This window comes from Apodemus sylvaticus, chromosome 7 (assembly GCF_947179515.1).
Source record: "Apodemus sylvaticus chromosome 7, mApoSyl1.1, whole genome shotgun sequence".
Lineage (NCBI taxonomy): Eukaryota > Metazoa > Chordata > Mammalia > Rodentia > Muridae > Apodemus > Apodemus sylvaticus.
Window position 1 is genome coordinate 73197268 of NC_067478.1, and position 15769 is coordinate 73213036.

Consider the following 15769-nt stretch of genomic DNA (forward strand, 5'->3'; position numbering starts at 1 on the left):
AGCCACCACCCAAGCCTTTTCTTCTTTTAATTTAAATTTATTATGTATTTATTTGTGTACTTGCACCTGCACACATGCATGCAAGTGCTATAGCACTTTTGTGAATGTCAGATGCCAACTATGGAAGTTGGGTCTACTAATTTCTTTTTACTGTGTGGGTAATGGGGATTATACTCACGTCTTAAGTGTTGTTGCCTAGAGTATTTACCACTGAGCCATCTGCTTGCCTCCACCTTATGTTTTGAGAGACAGAGTCTCTTACTAAACTTGGAATTTCCTATTTTGACCCAACTGGTTGGCCAGTCTCTCCTCTTCCTATACTGGGATTATGGTTGTGTTCCATTTCACTCAGTTTTTACATGGATTTTGGAGACTTGAACTCATTTTCATGCTTGTACAACAAGAACTTTATTCTAGTGAGCCATCTCCCAAACCCCTCAAATTAGATTTTAAGTATTTGCTTTCTGAATAAGTATGAAGAATAATGAATAAGAAATATATGCTAATGGTGATTGATACCTAATAGTTTCATAAATATTCTTATTTTAATACATCTAGGCTTCCTTCCAGCGTTCCAATAGTCATGACAAAGTAAGAAGAATTGTTGCTGAGGAGGGTCGTACAGCAAGAAATCTGATAGCTTGGAGTGTTCCACTAGAAAGCAAAGATGATGATGGTATGTATTTTACAAGTTAGCTTTTCCTTTAATGTAAATTGGGAGGACAGGCGGGTGTGCTGGTATAAGTCCGAGTGCTATGGACAGTTGGAGGCAAGAGCATTAGCCTTAGGAGTTCAAGGCTAGCCTTGGCAATATAACAAGGCTCTGTCTAAACAAAATGAGACAAAGCAAAATGTATATTTTTAGTTTGAGAGAGTAAGTAGTTTTAAACTGAATGTTCATAATTAGAATTCTTTAGCAAATTGATATATTAAATAAAATTGATTTTATATAAAAATGGTTTAAGAAGTATCATTGTTCATTTGCTGTTTTAAAAAATAATGAAATGCCTGGCAGTGATGGTGCATGCCTTTAATCTCAGCACTTGGGAGGCAGGGGCAGGTGGATTTCTGAGTTTGAGGCAAGCCTGGTCTATAGAATGAGTTCTGGGATAGCCAGGATTATACAGAGAAACTCTGTCTCAGAAAAACCAAAAATAAACAAACAAACAAACAAACAAATAAGAAATAATGAAATTATTAAGCTATTACTCTGGTAGTTGAAATGGTGATCTATTAACTTCATAATTTTTTCTGTGTTTATCATTTAGCCTTCTAATATAGAGAATAGTGCTCCCTTCTCCCTTTTATTTTAAAATGTATATGTATTTATAAATTTAAGTTTGTATAGATTCATGATTTTTATATAATGGATTATAATCTCTGACTCTAACTTTATGCTCAGATTGCCTTAGGCTTGACTACTGGAAATTCTTGATGCCCCTGTTTCCTTTGGACATCCTTTTCTCTTTCTTTGAGAACAACCTTACATGATAGGATGTGTCAAGCTAACTAGAAATACACTGGGCTGTTGTTATATCTTAGTAGTAGAATGGTTGTGTTTAAAGTCTTGGTTAAAAAGAAAATTACATATAGGGCTGAGATTCCTCTCTGAGAAATCTTTTGACTAAAGTATTTTCTGGCTCTTGAGAACATAGATTTAAAAAACAAAATGATATAATAAAAAACAACCCTTCATCATTAGTTCATATTCATTGAAAATGAAGAGACTTATACTGTTCTGTAGTTTTTCAGATAGAAATTATGTACGGGGGATTCTTGAATGCATTGTATTGTTTAGTTGTATGTTATATATTACATAAAGTTTAGTTACCTGTTCTCTTATTTGATTTATGTATCTATTTACATTTTTATGTCTTGAAGGAAAACCTAAATGTCAAACTGGTGGAAAATCTAAGCGGACCATTCAAGGCACTCATAAAACCACTAAACAGGTACAGCATATATACTTTTTTACTAATTTGTTTTAATTCACTTCCTGAGAATAATATCCATTATACAAATTGAAATTTCAGGATATTTGAATATTGTATATCTTACTTATACAAAAATTTAGGGTAATATTTTTAAATTTAAAAGTATGGATTCTGTATTAACTATATGCTTCATCCTAATTAATTAACATATACTAAGAATTAATCTATCAGCCTTATACCTGTTCTCCTCCTTTGGCCTCTACCTGTATGTACATAGGAGCAAACACCTGGACACTTGTGTGTAACCTCCAACAATGTCAGCACCAAAGAAAGTGATGTTACTGTATGAAGAGAAACAGCTCAGAGAGGCTGCATAACATTCCAGCCAACAACAGTCTGCCAGTATTTCAGCCCATAGTGCCAGTTTTTCAGTTTATAACCTCAGCCTCTCTGCCATCCATTTCATGTTTAAGGATTTATAATATTCTTTCTTTAAGTAATGATGCTTTTAGTTTGTAGAAGTCACAATTTAGTAAGTCTAAAAGTTTCCAAATAGATTCACTAAAGCTGTATAGAATCCAGCCCTACATCTTATTTTAAAAATGATCAGGATAATTATAGTTAGTTTTTCCATGCCCTTTTCTTTTTATACTTGTTATTTTTACTTGATATTCTTAGATATGTTTATATAAACCAAAAATTTAATATAAGGAAAATGGAGTTTAAATCATGCTATCATTATAAGTTCACAAAGAGGTCTCCTTACAGAAGTATCAATGACAACTTATTTAGATACACATAATGAATATTTTAAAAATAAGATAAATATTTACAGATAGAAAGGAAACCAAACTTTCTGTTTAGAAGTAAGTGGAGTTGAGGACACAAACTAAATAGTCAAAGTGTCTAGAAGGTGAGTTCCAATGAGATAGAGGCTGGATGCCATTTGTGGTGAGAAACAAATTCATGATCTGATTTGAAAACTTAGCTTAAACTCCAGGACTGTGCACTATTAGACATTAAAAGGTAAGTCAGATAAGATCCCCAGTTGGGGTGTAGCTGATTCCAACCGTTGCCTAATGTCAGTGGAGACTGCTTTCAGGAGTCACCCTCTGAAGACTCAGTGTGCCATTCTTCTTAAGGGAAAGAGCTGTAGGCTCTGGTACAAGACCCCAGGAAGTAGATCTATAGTGATCTATAGTGGGCCAGATTGATGATATCTAGAGGTGAGCAAAGTTAGAAAGTAAAAGATATGAAACTCAAAGTAAGTTTGCCAAATAAAATATCAAAGCATGTGAAGAAAATGCTATAAGTCAGTATTTTATACAAATGAGAATTTCCTCCTTGGGTAATGAAAAGTAAAAGATAAATTATTCTAAAAAGAGTTTTCAAATAAATGAGTGTAAGGTTCTCAAGGAAAAGAGTGACTATACAGGTAATTTGATAAGTTATGAAGTAAAGTTAACTTAATTTCAAACACTTATAGATATGTCAGTGAAATTTTGGAAAACTACAATTACTAAAATAAATGGCACATTGTAAGGAGATTAGTGAAAGAATTTAGGAACTGGAGGGTGCTCTGAGGAGGATTTAGAGTTGGAGAGTACTGAAGACATGGGGGCAGGTTGGTGAAGAAAACATGAGATGGAATTTCTAATACATGACTTTTCAGGCTTCCAAATGAGAAAATAAATGATGCATTGAGAGTGGTTTTCACTTGTATGTTCTCAGGGACTTTAGAACATAAACTGGAGCTGAGTAGCTTAAATAAAAGTAGATTTGCACTTAGATCTGTTTCACAGGGTCTTCAGAACATCAGGGTAAAAGAAAATCTTTAAACTTACCAAAAGTAACACCAGAGGATTACTAGCAGTTTTTTGTTTGTTTGTTTGTTTGTTTTTTTCAGTATAGGTACCTCCTGGTTTTCTTTCTTTTTTTATTAATTCGATATAATTTTTTATTTACATTTCAAATGATTTCCCCTTTTCTAGACCCCACTCCCCAAAAGTCCCACCACAAAAAGACACTGGAGCAGTATCTAAGAGTTATAAGGTCAGCAAACCTGTAGAACTCTTCTGGTAAAGTACTCTGCTTAGTCAGAAAGTTATTTCATTACAGAAATGAATTAAAGTTGGTTTCAGATATGCAAAGATTAAGTGTTAACCATTGTTTTAGTCTGTTTTGTGCTACTGTAACAAATTTCCACAAAATGAGTAATTTAAAAGCAATAGCCATTTATATGATATATAGTTCTGGAGTCTGAGAAATCTTAGGATGCTGAACTCAATCTGGTGAGAAACTTTTTGCCTTCTCCATCTGGCAGAAAGTATCATGTCAATATCATAGGAATAGTATCCTCACAAAAAGAGATCTGCTGGGTGGGTAAGATGACTCAGTGGGTAAAAGTGCTTGCTAACCAACCTGATGATTTGACTTTGAATTTGGGAACCCACATGACAGAAGGAGAAAGCTGACTCCCACCAGTTGTCCACTGCCCCAACACTTAAACTTCCTTTAACTGCTATGAGCTTCTCAGCCAAGGTTGGGGCTCCAGGAACTTCCTTCCCTCTCCATGCTGGAGTTTTTACTAGAAAAATCTGCCTCTTGTTTAGGGAAGAAATTTATTTGATGAATTCAAGTGTGGTATAAGCTGAAAAGAATGTCTTAAAAATTCATGTTGAAAGATTGCTTTATAAAAAAATTAACACTAGAAGCCTTTAACTTGCCTTTTTAATGGTTCATTTATTTCATCAGAATACTGCAGTAGAATGTAAAATAACATCCACAACTGGAGAGAAACATTTTGATAAAAGTCCTACAAAAACAAGGCACCCACGGAAAATTGACCTAAGAGCTCGCTACTGGGCATTTCTTTTTGACAATCTTCGTCGGGCAGTAGATGAAATCTATGTGACTTGTGAATCAGATCAGAGTGTGGTGGAATGTAAGGTAAGGTGTGGCTTGCAGCTTGTCATTCATCTAGTCATGTGCTTTAAAAGGGTTCCTATATCTGACTTGTGTACTTCATTTTTTTGAATTTTAATTATATAATTTTTCTTTTATTACCTGTAATGAGATTGACCATTTGACCCCTGCTTCAATATTGACATATGCTTGAGGCTTTCTTGATTTTTAGCTTTTTATATTTTTAGGTTTTTTATTTAATGTAATATAAATCAGAACCAGGGCCCTCTCTTTCCTCCTTCTTGGGTATCATTTGATATGCTAATTGTGTCTTGAGAATTCAGAGCTTCTAGGCTAATTAATATCCACTTATCAGTGATTGCATTCCATGTGTATTCTTTTGTGATTGGGTTACCTCACTTAGGATGATATTTTCCAGATCCAACCATTTGCCTAAGAATTTCATGAATTCATTGTTTTTTAATTGCTGAGTAGTATTCCATTGTGTAAATATACCACATTTTCTGTATCCATTCCTCCATTGAGGGACATCTGGGTTCTTTCCAGCTTCTGGCTATTATAAATAAGGCTGCTATGAACATAGTGGAGCATGTGTCCTTATTGTATGCCAGGGAATCCTCTGGGTATATGCCCAGGACAGGTATAGCAGGGTCCTCTGGAAGTGTCATGTCCAGTTTTCTGAGGAACCGCCAGACTGATTTCCAAACTGGTTGTACCATTTTGTAATCCTACCAGCTGTGGAGGAGTGTTCCTCTTTCTCCACATCCTCGCCAACACCTGCTGTCTCCTGAGTTTTTAACCTTAACCATTCTGACTGGTGAGGGGTGAAATCTCAGGGTTGTTTTGATTTGCATTTCCCTAATGACTAATGATGTTGAACATTTCTTTTTTCTTTTTCTTTCTTTCTTTTTTTTTTTTTTTTGGATTTGTTTTTTTTCGAGACAGGGTTTCTCTGTATAGCCCTGGCTATCCTGGAACTCACTCTGTAGACCAGGATGACCTCGAACTCAGAAATCCACCTGCCTCTGCCTCTGCCTCCCAGAGTGCTGGGATTACAGGCATGCGCCACCACTGCCCGGCTGATGTTGAACATTTCTTAAGGTGCTTCTCAGCCATCAGAAGTTCTTCAGGTGAAAATTCTTTGTTTAGCTCTGTACCCCATTTTTAATAGGGTTATTTGGTTTTCTGGGGTTTAACTTCTTGAGTTCTTTGTATATATTGGATATTAGCCCTCTGTCAGATTTAAGGTTGGTGAAGATCCTTTCCCAATCTGTTGGTTGCCGTTTTGTCCTTTTGACAGTGTCCTATGCCTTACAGAAACTTTGTAATTTTATGAGGTCCCATTTGTCAATTCTTTTCTTTTATTTTACTTTTTTTTATTTATTCGATATATTTTTTATTTACATTTCAAATGACTTCCCCTTTTCTGGCTCCCCACTCCCTGAAAGTCCCATAAGCCCTCTTTTCTCCCACTATAACCCCATCCACCCCTTCCCACTTCCCTGTTCTGGTATTCCCCTATACTGCTGCACTGAGTCCTTCTAGAACCAGGGGACACTCTTTCCTTCTTCTTGGTCTTCATTTGATATGTGGATTATGACTTGGATAATCCAAGTTTCTAGACTAATATCCGCTTATCAGTGAGTGCATACCATGATTGATCTTTTGAGACTGGGTTACCTCACTTTTTAGTATGAAGTTCTCCAGCTCTATCCATTTGTCTTAAGGATTTCGTGAATTCATTGTTTCTAATGGCTGAATAGTACTCCATTGTGTATATATACCACATTTTTTGTATCCATTCCTCCCTTGAGGGACACCTGGGTTCTTTCCAGCTTCTGGCTATTACAAATATGAAGATAGTGGAACATATGTCCTTATTGCATGCTGAGGAATCTCTGGATATATGCCCAGGAGTGGTATAGCAGGGTCCTCTGGAAGTGTCATGCCCAGATTTCTGAGGAACCACCAGACTGATTTTCAAAGTAGTTGTACCATCTTGCAAATCCACCAGCAGTGGAGGAGTGTTCCTCTTTCTCCACATCCTTGCCAACACCTGCTGTCTCCTGAGTTTTTAACCTTAGCCATTCTGACTGGTGTGAGGTGAAATCTCAAGGTTGTTTTGATTTGCATTTCCCTAATGACTAATGATGTTGAACATTTCTTAAGGTGTTTCTCAGCCATCTGAAGAGCATAAGCTATTGGTGTTCTGTTCAGGAACTTTTCCCCTGTGCCCATGTCCTCAAGGGTCTTCACGAGTTTCTTTTCTATTAGTTTCAGTGTGTTTGGTTTTTAAGTGGAGGTCTTTGATCCACTTGGAGTTGAGCTTAGTACAAGGAGATAAGAATGGATCAATTTCCATTCTTCTGCATGCTGACCTCCAAGTGACCCAGCACCATTTGTTGAAAAGGCTATCTTTTTTCCACTGGATGTTTTTAGGTCCTTTGTTGAAGATCAAGTGACCATAGGTATGTGGGTTCATTTCTGGGTCTTCAATCCTTTTCCATTGATCCACTTGCCTGTCAATACACTTGTTGTACCAATACCATACAGTTTTTATCACTATTGCTCTGTAGTAATGTTTGAGGTCTGGGATACTGATTCCCCCAGAAGTTCTTTTACTGTTGAGAATAGTTTTGGCTATACTGGGTTTTTTGTTATTCCAGATGAATTTGAGAATTGCTCTTTCTAACTCTATGAGGAACTGAGTTGGGATTTTGATGGGGATTGCATTGAATCTGTAGATTGCTTTTGGCAAGATGGCTATTTTAACTATATTAATCCTGCCAGTCCATGAGCATGGAAAAATTTTCCATTTTCTGAGGTCTTCTTTGATTTCCTTCTTCAGAGACCTGAAGTTCTTGTATAGATCTTTCACTTGTTTGGTTAGAATCACACCAAGATACTTTATGTTGTTTGTGGCTATTGTGAAGGGTGTCATTTCCCTAATTTCTTTCTCAGTCTTCTTATCCTTTGAGTATAGGAAGATTACTGATTTGCTTGAGTTGATTTTGTAACCAGCCACTTTTCTGAAGTTGTTTATCAGCTGTAGGAGTTTTCTGGTAGAGTTTTTTGGGTCACTTAAGTATACTATCATATTATCTGCAAATAGTGATAGTTTGACTTCTTCCTTTCCAATTTGTATCCCTTTGATCTCCTTATGTTGTCTAATTGCTCTAGCTAGGAATTCAAGAACTATATTGAAAAGATATGGAGAGAGGGGGCAGCCTTGTCTAGTCCCTGATTTTAGTGGGATTGCTTCAAGTTTCTCTCCATTTAGTTTGATATTGGCCACCGGTTTGCTGTATACTGCTTTTACTATGTTTGGGTATGGTCCTTGAATTCCTGTTCTTTCCAAAACTTTTAGTATGAAAGGATGCTGAATTTTGTCACATGCTTTTTCAGCATCTAATGAAATGACCATGTGGTTTTTTTCTTTGAGTTTGTTTATGTAATGGATAGCATTGATGAATTTCCATATATTGAACCATCCCTGCATCCCTGGGATGAAGCCTACTTGATCATGTTGGATGATCGTTTTGATGTTTTCTTGGATTTGGTGGGCAAGAATTTTATTGAGTATTTTTGCATTGATATTCATGAGGGAAATTGGCCCGAAGTTTTCTTTCTTGGTTGGATCTTTGTGTGGTTTTGGTATCAGTGTAATTGTGGCTTTGTAGAACGAGTTGGGTAGTGTTCCTTCTGTTTCTATTTTGTGGAATAGTTTGAAGAGTATTGATGACGTTTTCTTCCATAATTTTGTTGAAGATATTTGCTGGCCCTTTAAGTTGTAAATCTTCACTCTCATCTATGCCTATAATCCTTCGCTTTGGTCTTCTCATTGTGTCCTGGATTTCCTGGATGTTTTGGGTTACAAGCGTTTTGCATTTTGCATTTTCTTTGACTCTTGAGTCCTTAGTTTCTATGGTATCTTCGGCATCTGAGATTCTTTCTTCTATTTCTTGTATTCTGTTGTTGATATTTGCATCTATGGCCCCTGATTTCTTCCCAAGGTTTTCTATTTCCAAAGTTGTCTCCCTTTGTGATTTCTTAGTTGTTTCTACTTCTGTTTTTAAATCCTGGATGGTTTTGCTCAGCTCCTTCACTTGTTTGTTTGTGTTTTCCTGTAATTCAAGAGATTTTTGTGTTTCCTCTTTCATGACTTCTGCCTGTTGACCAAAGTTCTCCTGTATTTCTTTAAGTGATTTTTGCATTTCCTTCTTATTGGCTTCTATCTTTTGACTCATATTCTCCTGAATTTTTTTAAAATGATTTTTGTGTTTCCTTTGTAAGGGCTTCTAACTTTTGATCTGTTTTCTCCTGAATTTCTTTAAGAGATTTACTTATGTCCTTCATGTGTTCCTCTAGCAGCATTGTGACCAGTGATTTTAAATCCAAATCTTGTTTTTCTGGTGTGTTGGGGTATCCAGGACTTGCTGTTGTTGGAGAATTGGGTTCAGATGCTGCCATATTGCCTTGATTTCTGTCCCTACGTTTGCCTTTTGCCATCTAGTTCTCATTGGTGTTAGTTGGTCTTTTTGTCACTGGCTGGTGCTTCAATTTCCTGTGAACCTTAAGGCTATTTCCGCACCACTGGATGACTGGGTTTTTCCTGGCACAGATTGCTGATGTGCTGCCCTCCTCTTGTGTGCTGTTGTGCCCTGCTTGGTCTTGCCACAAGCAATGTTACACTTGGGTTGTCTCAGTAAACCTGGTGCTCACTGTCTTCTCTGCCCTGGCGTGAAGATGGTTGCGGGGAGTCACTCCAAATGCTGATCACCTCGTAGGGCACAGGACCCATGAACAGCTGGCACACAGACGAACAGCGGATCTGCCCAGGTCCTGGGCTCAGGCAGACCCTGGTGGTTTGCGTCCCCAGAGATCTTAAACTTGGCATATCTCAGTACCTGCTGATGCCTCTCTGCTCTGTCAGGGAGAGAAGGTGGCGTCGGGAGTCACTCCAAATGCTCAAACACTGTTTTAAAACACTGAATTAAGCCAAGCCAAACCAACCAAATAACTGAACAACACATTTTAGTTTTATGGGTTTCTGTTTGTTAATTCTTGGTCTTAATGCCTGTGCCAAGTTTAAGCATATTCCCTGTTTTTTCCTTTTATGACATTTAGAGCAGCTAGTCTTACGTTGAGGCCCTTGGTACATTTGGGATTTAATTTTGTACAGAGTTAGAGAAAAGGATCTATTTCATTCTTGTACATATAGGTTTTCAGCTTGATAAGCAGAATTTGTTGAAAATGCTGTCCTCTTCTCCCCAATATGTATTATGGCCTCTTTATTAAAAAAAAAAATCAGGCAACTGAGAGTGTGGGCTTATAGTTATGCTTTCATTTCTAGTCCATTGATCAACATGTCTGCTTTATGTCAGTACCATGTTTTTTTTTTTTTTGTTGTTGTTGTTGTTGTTGTTAGTGCTTTTGTTAATTAAGTTCTGAAGTAAAAAGTGGGATGGTGATATTGGCAGTGGCTTTTTATTGTTTATGAGTATCTCGGCTTTCTTGGATCATTTATGTCTCCACATGAAGTTTTTTTTTGTTGTTTTTTTTTAAGATTATCATGGAAAATTTTATATACATATAATAATGGTAGGCATAAAAGTATTTCTAAGTTGATTGAAAGTGGAATTATAAACATTTTCTGATAAACATGAAGATTTACATGGAAAATATTTCTGATAAACTTTAAGAAATATTTAGAAAAAATCATGTTAAGATTGAAGATTATCATGGAAATTATACAGATAAAATGATAGGCATAAAAATAATTCTGAGTTGATTGAAAATAGAATTATAAACATTTTCAGGTAAAATTGAAGATTTATATGGGAAATATAAAATTCAAGAAATATATAGACAAACATGTTAAAATTGACTATTTCATGGAAAATTATATAGATAAAATGGTAGATATAAAAAACCTTTCTAAATTAATTGAAGGTGGAATTAAAAACATTTTGTGATAAAATCAGAGATTTATATGGAAACCATTTCTGATAAAATAGAAGAAATATATAGAAAAAATGTTAAAATTGAAGAGTATTGTGAAAAATATTGCAGATAAAATGGTAGACATAAAAACATTACTAAATTAATTGAAAGAGGAATTATAAACATTTTCTGAAAAAAATTGAAGATCTACAGGAAAAATATTTCTGTTAGTCTATGTCTTTTTATTGGGGAGTTGAGTCCATTACAAAGTTTCTGTAAGGCAAAGGACACCATCAAAAGGACAAATCGGCAACCAATAAATTGGGAAAAGATTTTCACCAACCCTACATCAGATAGAGGGCTAATATCCAATATATATAATGAACTCAAGAAGTTAGACCCCAGAAAACCAAATAACCCTATTAAAAATGGGGTACAGAGTAAATGTGAGGTCCTGGGTATGTCTGAGCTCCTGGGAGTCAAGCTGCCTCTGGAATCCTGAGATCCTGGTGTGACCAAGCTCCTGGGATCCTGTGATCCTGGACATTTAAAAGGGCCTGGGAGTGGAGCTTCCTCTGGATATTGTGGGACTACCTGTGGACTTCGTGCCCAAGTTCTGCTCAGGGCGCCGTCCCAGATAGACCAGAAGGAACCCATGTCCAGGTTCTATTCCACCTAAGTCCACCTTTCCATCCTTGTACCACACCCTCAAAAAAAGCCCAATTTTGGGGTCCTATCATAGATGAGAAAGGATCATGAGGACTGTTAGGTCCTGTACTGTACTGATTTGTTTCAGAAGAGCTCTTTTTGATGGCTATAGATTAATAAAATAAAAATAAAAAATAAAAATAAAAATAACCCTGTATCAGTGCATATATATATATATATATATATGCATGCACATACACTCAATAAATAAATGTAAAACAAGATTGGATAAATATGACAGTTTAGATTTTTCAGGAAAAATATGATTGGTAATACAAAAATGGGACAGAATATGAAATATAATAATAAATAATAACATGTTAATGTCATCTTACAGACCATAGTTTCTGATGAGGGACTATAAAACTGTTAGCAGTTCTGAAATTAATAGTGAGCCAGCTGTAGGCTTGAGAACTAGAACCGAAGTTGATATCTCTCTACTCAGCAACTATCTATTAAGTATTATAACATTTATTTCCAATTTTACTTACTTTTAATATTATTTACTTTGTTATCTTTTGAGACAGTGTCACTAGCTCTCAGTCGCCCTGGCTGTCCTGAAATTTGCCATACAGCCAGGCTGGCCTTACTAATAGGGTCCACCTGTGTCTGTTTTCTGAGTGCATTGATAAAAGTGTGTGCCACCCTGCCTGATTCAACATTTACTTATTCCATAAACATTTATTCTTGATGCTGCTTATAGACCTGAAGAGAGTGTAACTTCTATTAAGTTACCCCTAAGTTACCTTCCACCCATATTGTTTCAGACACCAATACGTTTTCTTGTTTATTTTTATGCAGGCTTTGCTAAAGAAGAATATCCATGTTTAAATTGTTTCTATGGATATGATCTTTTGTTACATTTTTTGGTGAAATATTCAGATTTTTTTTTTTTTGCTCACTTAAAAATTTTAATGCTCTGGTATGAATAGAAAGCAGTCCTTGTCACTCAGACCACTCCACACTGTAAGAGTGTAATTCTAATAATCTCATCATTCCCTGCATTACTCAAGTAAGTTCAGATTTGCCTTTTGGAAAAAAAGGCTGGTCAGTATTTATCTGATAGAATAATTTCTGCTTCTTCATTCACTGTACTGCAATGAAGGGAAAAACACTTTTTTTTTTTTTAGTAACTTAGAAAATGTGACATATAAGTTAAGTAGTTTGAAATAGAAAAGACTTATTTACATGGCATTTATGAGTTTTCAGCATGTACTAATATTTGTTAATATACTTGATAATGTTTGTAACAGTGGTCATTTCTGGTTGTTGTTCATAGGAAATTTTGTGTATGTGAAATGTTTTGTTTCCTGAAAGGAAAACAGACTTTTCTATTTGAATCCTTTGGATAAAAGTCAATAACATTCAGAGAAAAAGGAGAGAGGTGATTGGAGAATGTGTGGTCAGAAGAAGGTTTATGGGACATATGGGGAGGGGGGATCTGGGAAAGGGGAAATCATTTGGAATGTAAACAAAGAATATAGAAAATAAAAAAAATATATAAAAAAGTCAATAACATTATTTAACTTTAATTTTTAGATGAGCAAATTGGTCTGGATGAGGTCTGTTTTATCTTTCACCTAAACTTATTTAAGTGAAATATTTTTTATTTTAGAGACTATTTCAGGCAAAATAAATGCCTTAAGCAATCATTATAGGTTAAACACTGGTTAATTTGAGTGTGTTAATTGGTTTTTAATTTATTTTCATGGGCATTAGGACTACATTTTCTTTTATTTATTTATTTATTTATTTTTTATGTTTTGGTTTTTTCTTTTTTTCTTTGATATATTTTTTATTTACATTTCAAATGATTTCCCCTTTTCTAGACCCCCACTCCCTGAAAGTCCCATTAGCTCCCTTCCCTCCCCCCCTTTTCCCACCCAACCCTTCCCACTTCCCTGTTCTGATTTTGCCCTATACTGCTTCACTGAGTCTTTCCAGAACAAGGGGCCACTCCTCCGTTCTTCTTGTAACTCATTTGATGTGTGGATTATGTTTGGGTATTCCAGTTTTCTAGGTTAATATCCACTTATTAGTGAGTGCATACCATGATTGATCTTTTGAACCCAGGTATCCCTCAACAGAAGAGTGGCTGCAAAAAAATGTGGTATATATACACAGTGGAGTACTACTCAGCCATTAGAAAAAAATGAATTCATGAAATTCTTAGGCAAATGGATGGAGCTGGAGAACATCATACTAAGGACTGCATTTTTTTAATAGGTGTTTTCAGTTTTTGTTATAATGAAATATAATGAGAATGTTATATTTATATATATGTTGTATATATGTTATAATGAGAAATGTTTATAGAGAAAAAGGTCAATTAAACTCACAGTTCTAAAGATTTGGAATGAGTTCAATTCTGTTGTATAACCCTTTGTATCACATGTCCGTGTGTCTTGTCATGGCAGCAGTGCGTGTGTGTGTGTGTGTGTGTGTGTGTGTGTGTGTGTGTGAGGAATCTCATCTCAGAACTAGAACCTAGAGAGACTGGGATTTCACATCCTCTGAGGACGTGACTTATTTGGTTTAAAGACCTTCTAAGACTCATTTTTAAAGTTTGAGCACCTCTCTTACTGCTACTCTGGGGACCATCACTTTACTTTAGGGGCACACTTTAAATTGACAGCACCATAGCAGTGGGGAATTCTGTAAGAAAAACATCTGGGATGACAACTTGCTGCTGAGTTTAAGAGTGGTTGGCAATTACAATAAAATATTTCTGTATTACTTCCCAGACAGTGGCAGCTTTAGTTGCTTGCAAAAATGCTGGTAGCGATGATTGTGGGAGAATGGCTTTCACTAGCAGATTTTCATTTCTTGTTTTTTGTTCTCAGGAGTTTTATCATTATACTTATGTGTCATTCTAGGTTGTTATATTGAAAATTAAGAGGAAATATTTGAAAGAAGAGAATGATTATGATTTAGTTTTGAAAACTAAAATTATTTACCTGCCATTTTGCTTTCTGCTGATTTCCTTTTTAAACTATGGTTTTAGTATTAGTGTTTCTCAAACTAAGGAGGTATTACAAAGCAGTGCATCTTAAAACTCATGTTCATCAGCTGAGTGAGGGCTGGCACACACCTTTAATCCCAGTACTGGGAAGGCAGTGGCAGGTGAATCTTTTAGAATTGGAGGCCAGCCTGGTCTACCAATTGAATTCCAGGACACACAGATGCTACACAGAGAAACCCTGTCTTGAAAAACAAACAGAAACCAAAAATAAACTAAAAAAACTTCATGCTCATCTTGCTGAAGCACTTCTCTAGAAAGTTCTCGTGTGGCACCGATTTCTTGTGATGGATGTTTCTACCTCTTCATCAGCACTGACACCCGCTGTGCTCATTCCTGTAGCTCAAGTGGAAATGAGGTATATTGATGTTCCAGACCCAAGGGCCTGTGCACCAGGATTGTGTGTCTGGAGGACAGAGGATGGCGTCAACCATCCTGATTTCTGTGCCAGTAACTCAAATTAATTATGAACCAATCGAATCTGTCGCAGCCAATTGGTAAACTAATTGGTAATTTTAGCTGGATTTCTGTATGTAGTTATCTGAGTGCCTGTAACCTTACTTTCAGAGCTACTTTTGTTCTGTTTCATCTTGCTTGACAAAATGGCCTTCATAGCTTCAGGGAGAAAGATGTGCATCAGTGACTGTGGCCGCTCCGGCAGCTCCTCTCGTCTGTTTGTATTCGCTCCTTTGCAAACATGACTCAGGTTACAGCTGCATGCTACCATTCTGATCATTTTTGATAACATTGAGCTAAACATTCCTTAAAATATGTTGTCTAACCATCAAATGTACTTTCTCTCTGCCAACTAGTATCAGAAATGTTGCTCTATGGTCTTGTCATGTAATTTTTTTTTCAAGCAAAAGGGAAATAAGTTGAAAATTTCCAAAATAAATCATGCAAAATTAAATCTTTCTGTGCCCTAATGTAGGTAGTTTAAGTAGAATGAATTTAATTAGACAATTTGAGTTATATTAGTAGAACTGAATAAAGGAAGCCAACTAACTCTTCTAATTTGTCCCTTTCCTGATTGTAGAAGACTTTTCATTAGCAGTAATTTGGCACCAAGTACTTATTACTTTTGAAAGGAAATAAACAATACTTCTTTGTTCAGAAGTCTTGCAAAATAGAATATACCTTTTATGGCTATTCTGGTTGACACTTTACTTCATTTGTAAATAACTTGACAAATTTATTAATACTGTGTGATTTATGAAGTGTAGTTCTATGCATAGTTTTA

The 15769-nt window shown here is 35.8% G+C and overlaps 1 protein-coding gene across 3 annotated transcripts in view; it reads left to right on the plus strand.

Moving 5' to 3' along the window:
• Scaper (S-phase cyclin A associated protein in the ER) overlaps window positions 1–15769 on the plus strand; it is a 414909-nt gene that overhangs the window by 24092 nt on the left and 375048 nt on the right. For all 3 annotated transcript variants that reach the window (XM_052188286.1, XM_052188287.1, XM_052188288.1), the window contains exons 4-6: window positions 559–676; window positions 1882–1952; window positions 4689–4883. In XM_052188286.1, coding sequence (XP_052044246.1) covers window positions 559–676; window positions 1882–1952; window positions 4689–4883 — 384 coding nt within the window. The remainder of the gene's footprint in view (window positions 1–558; window positions 677–1881; window positions 1953–4688; window positions 4884–15769) is intronic.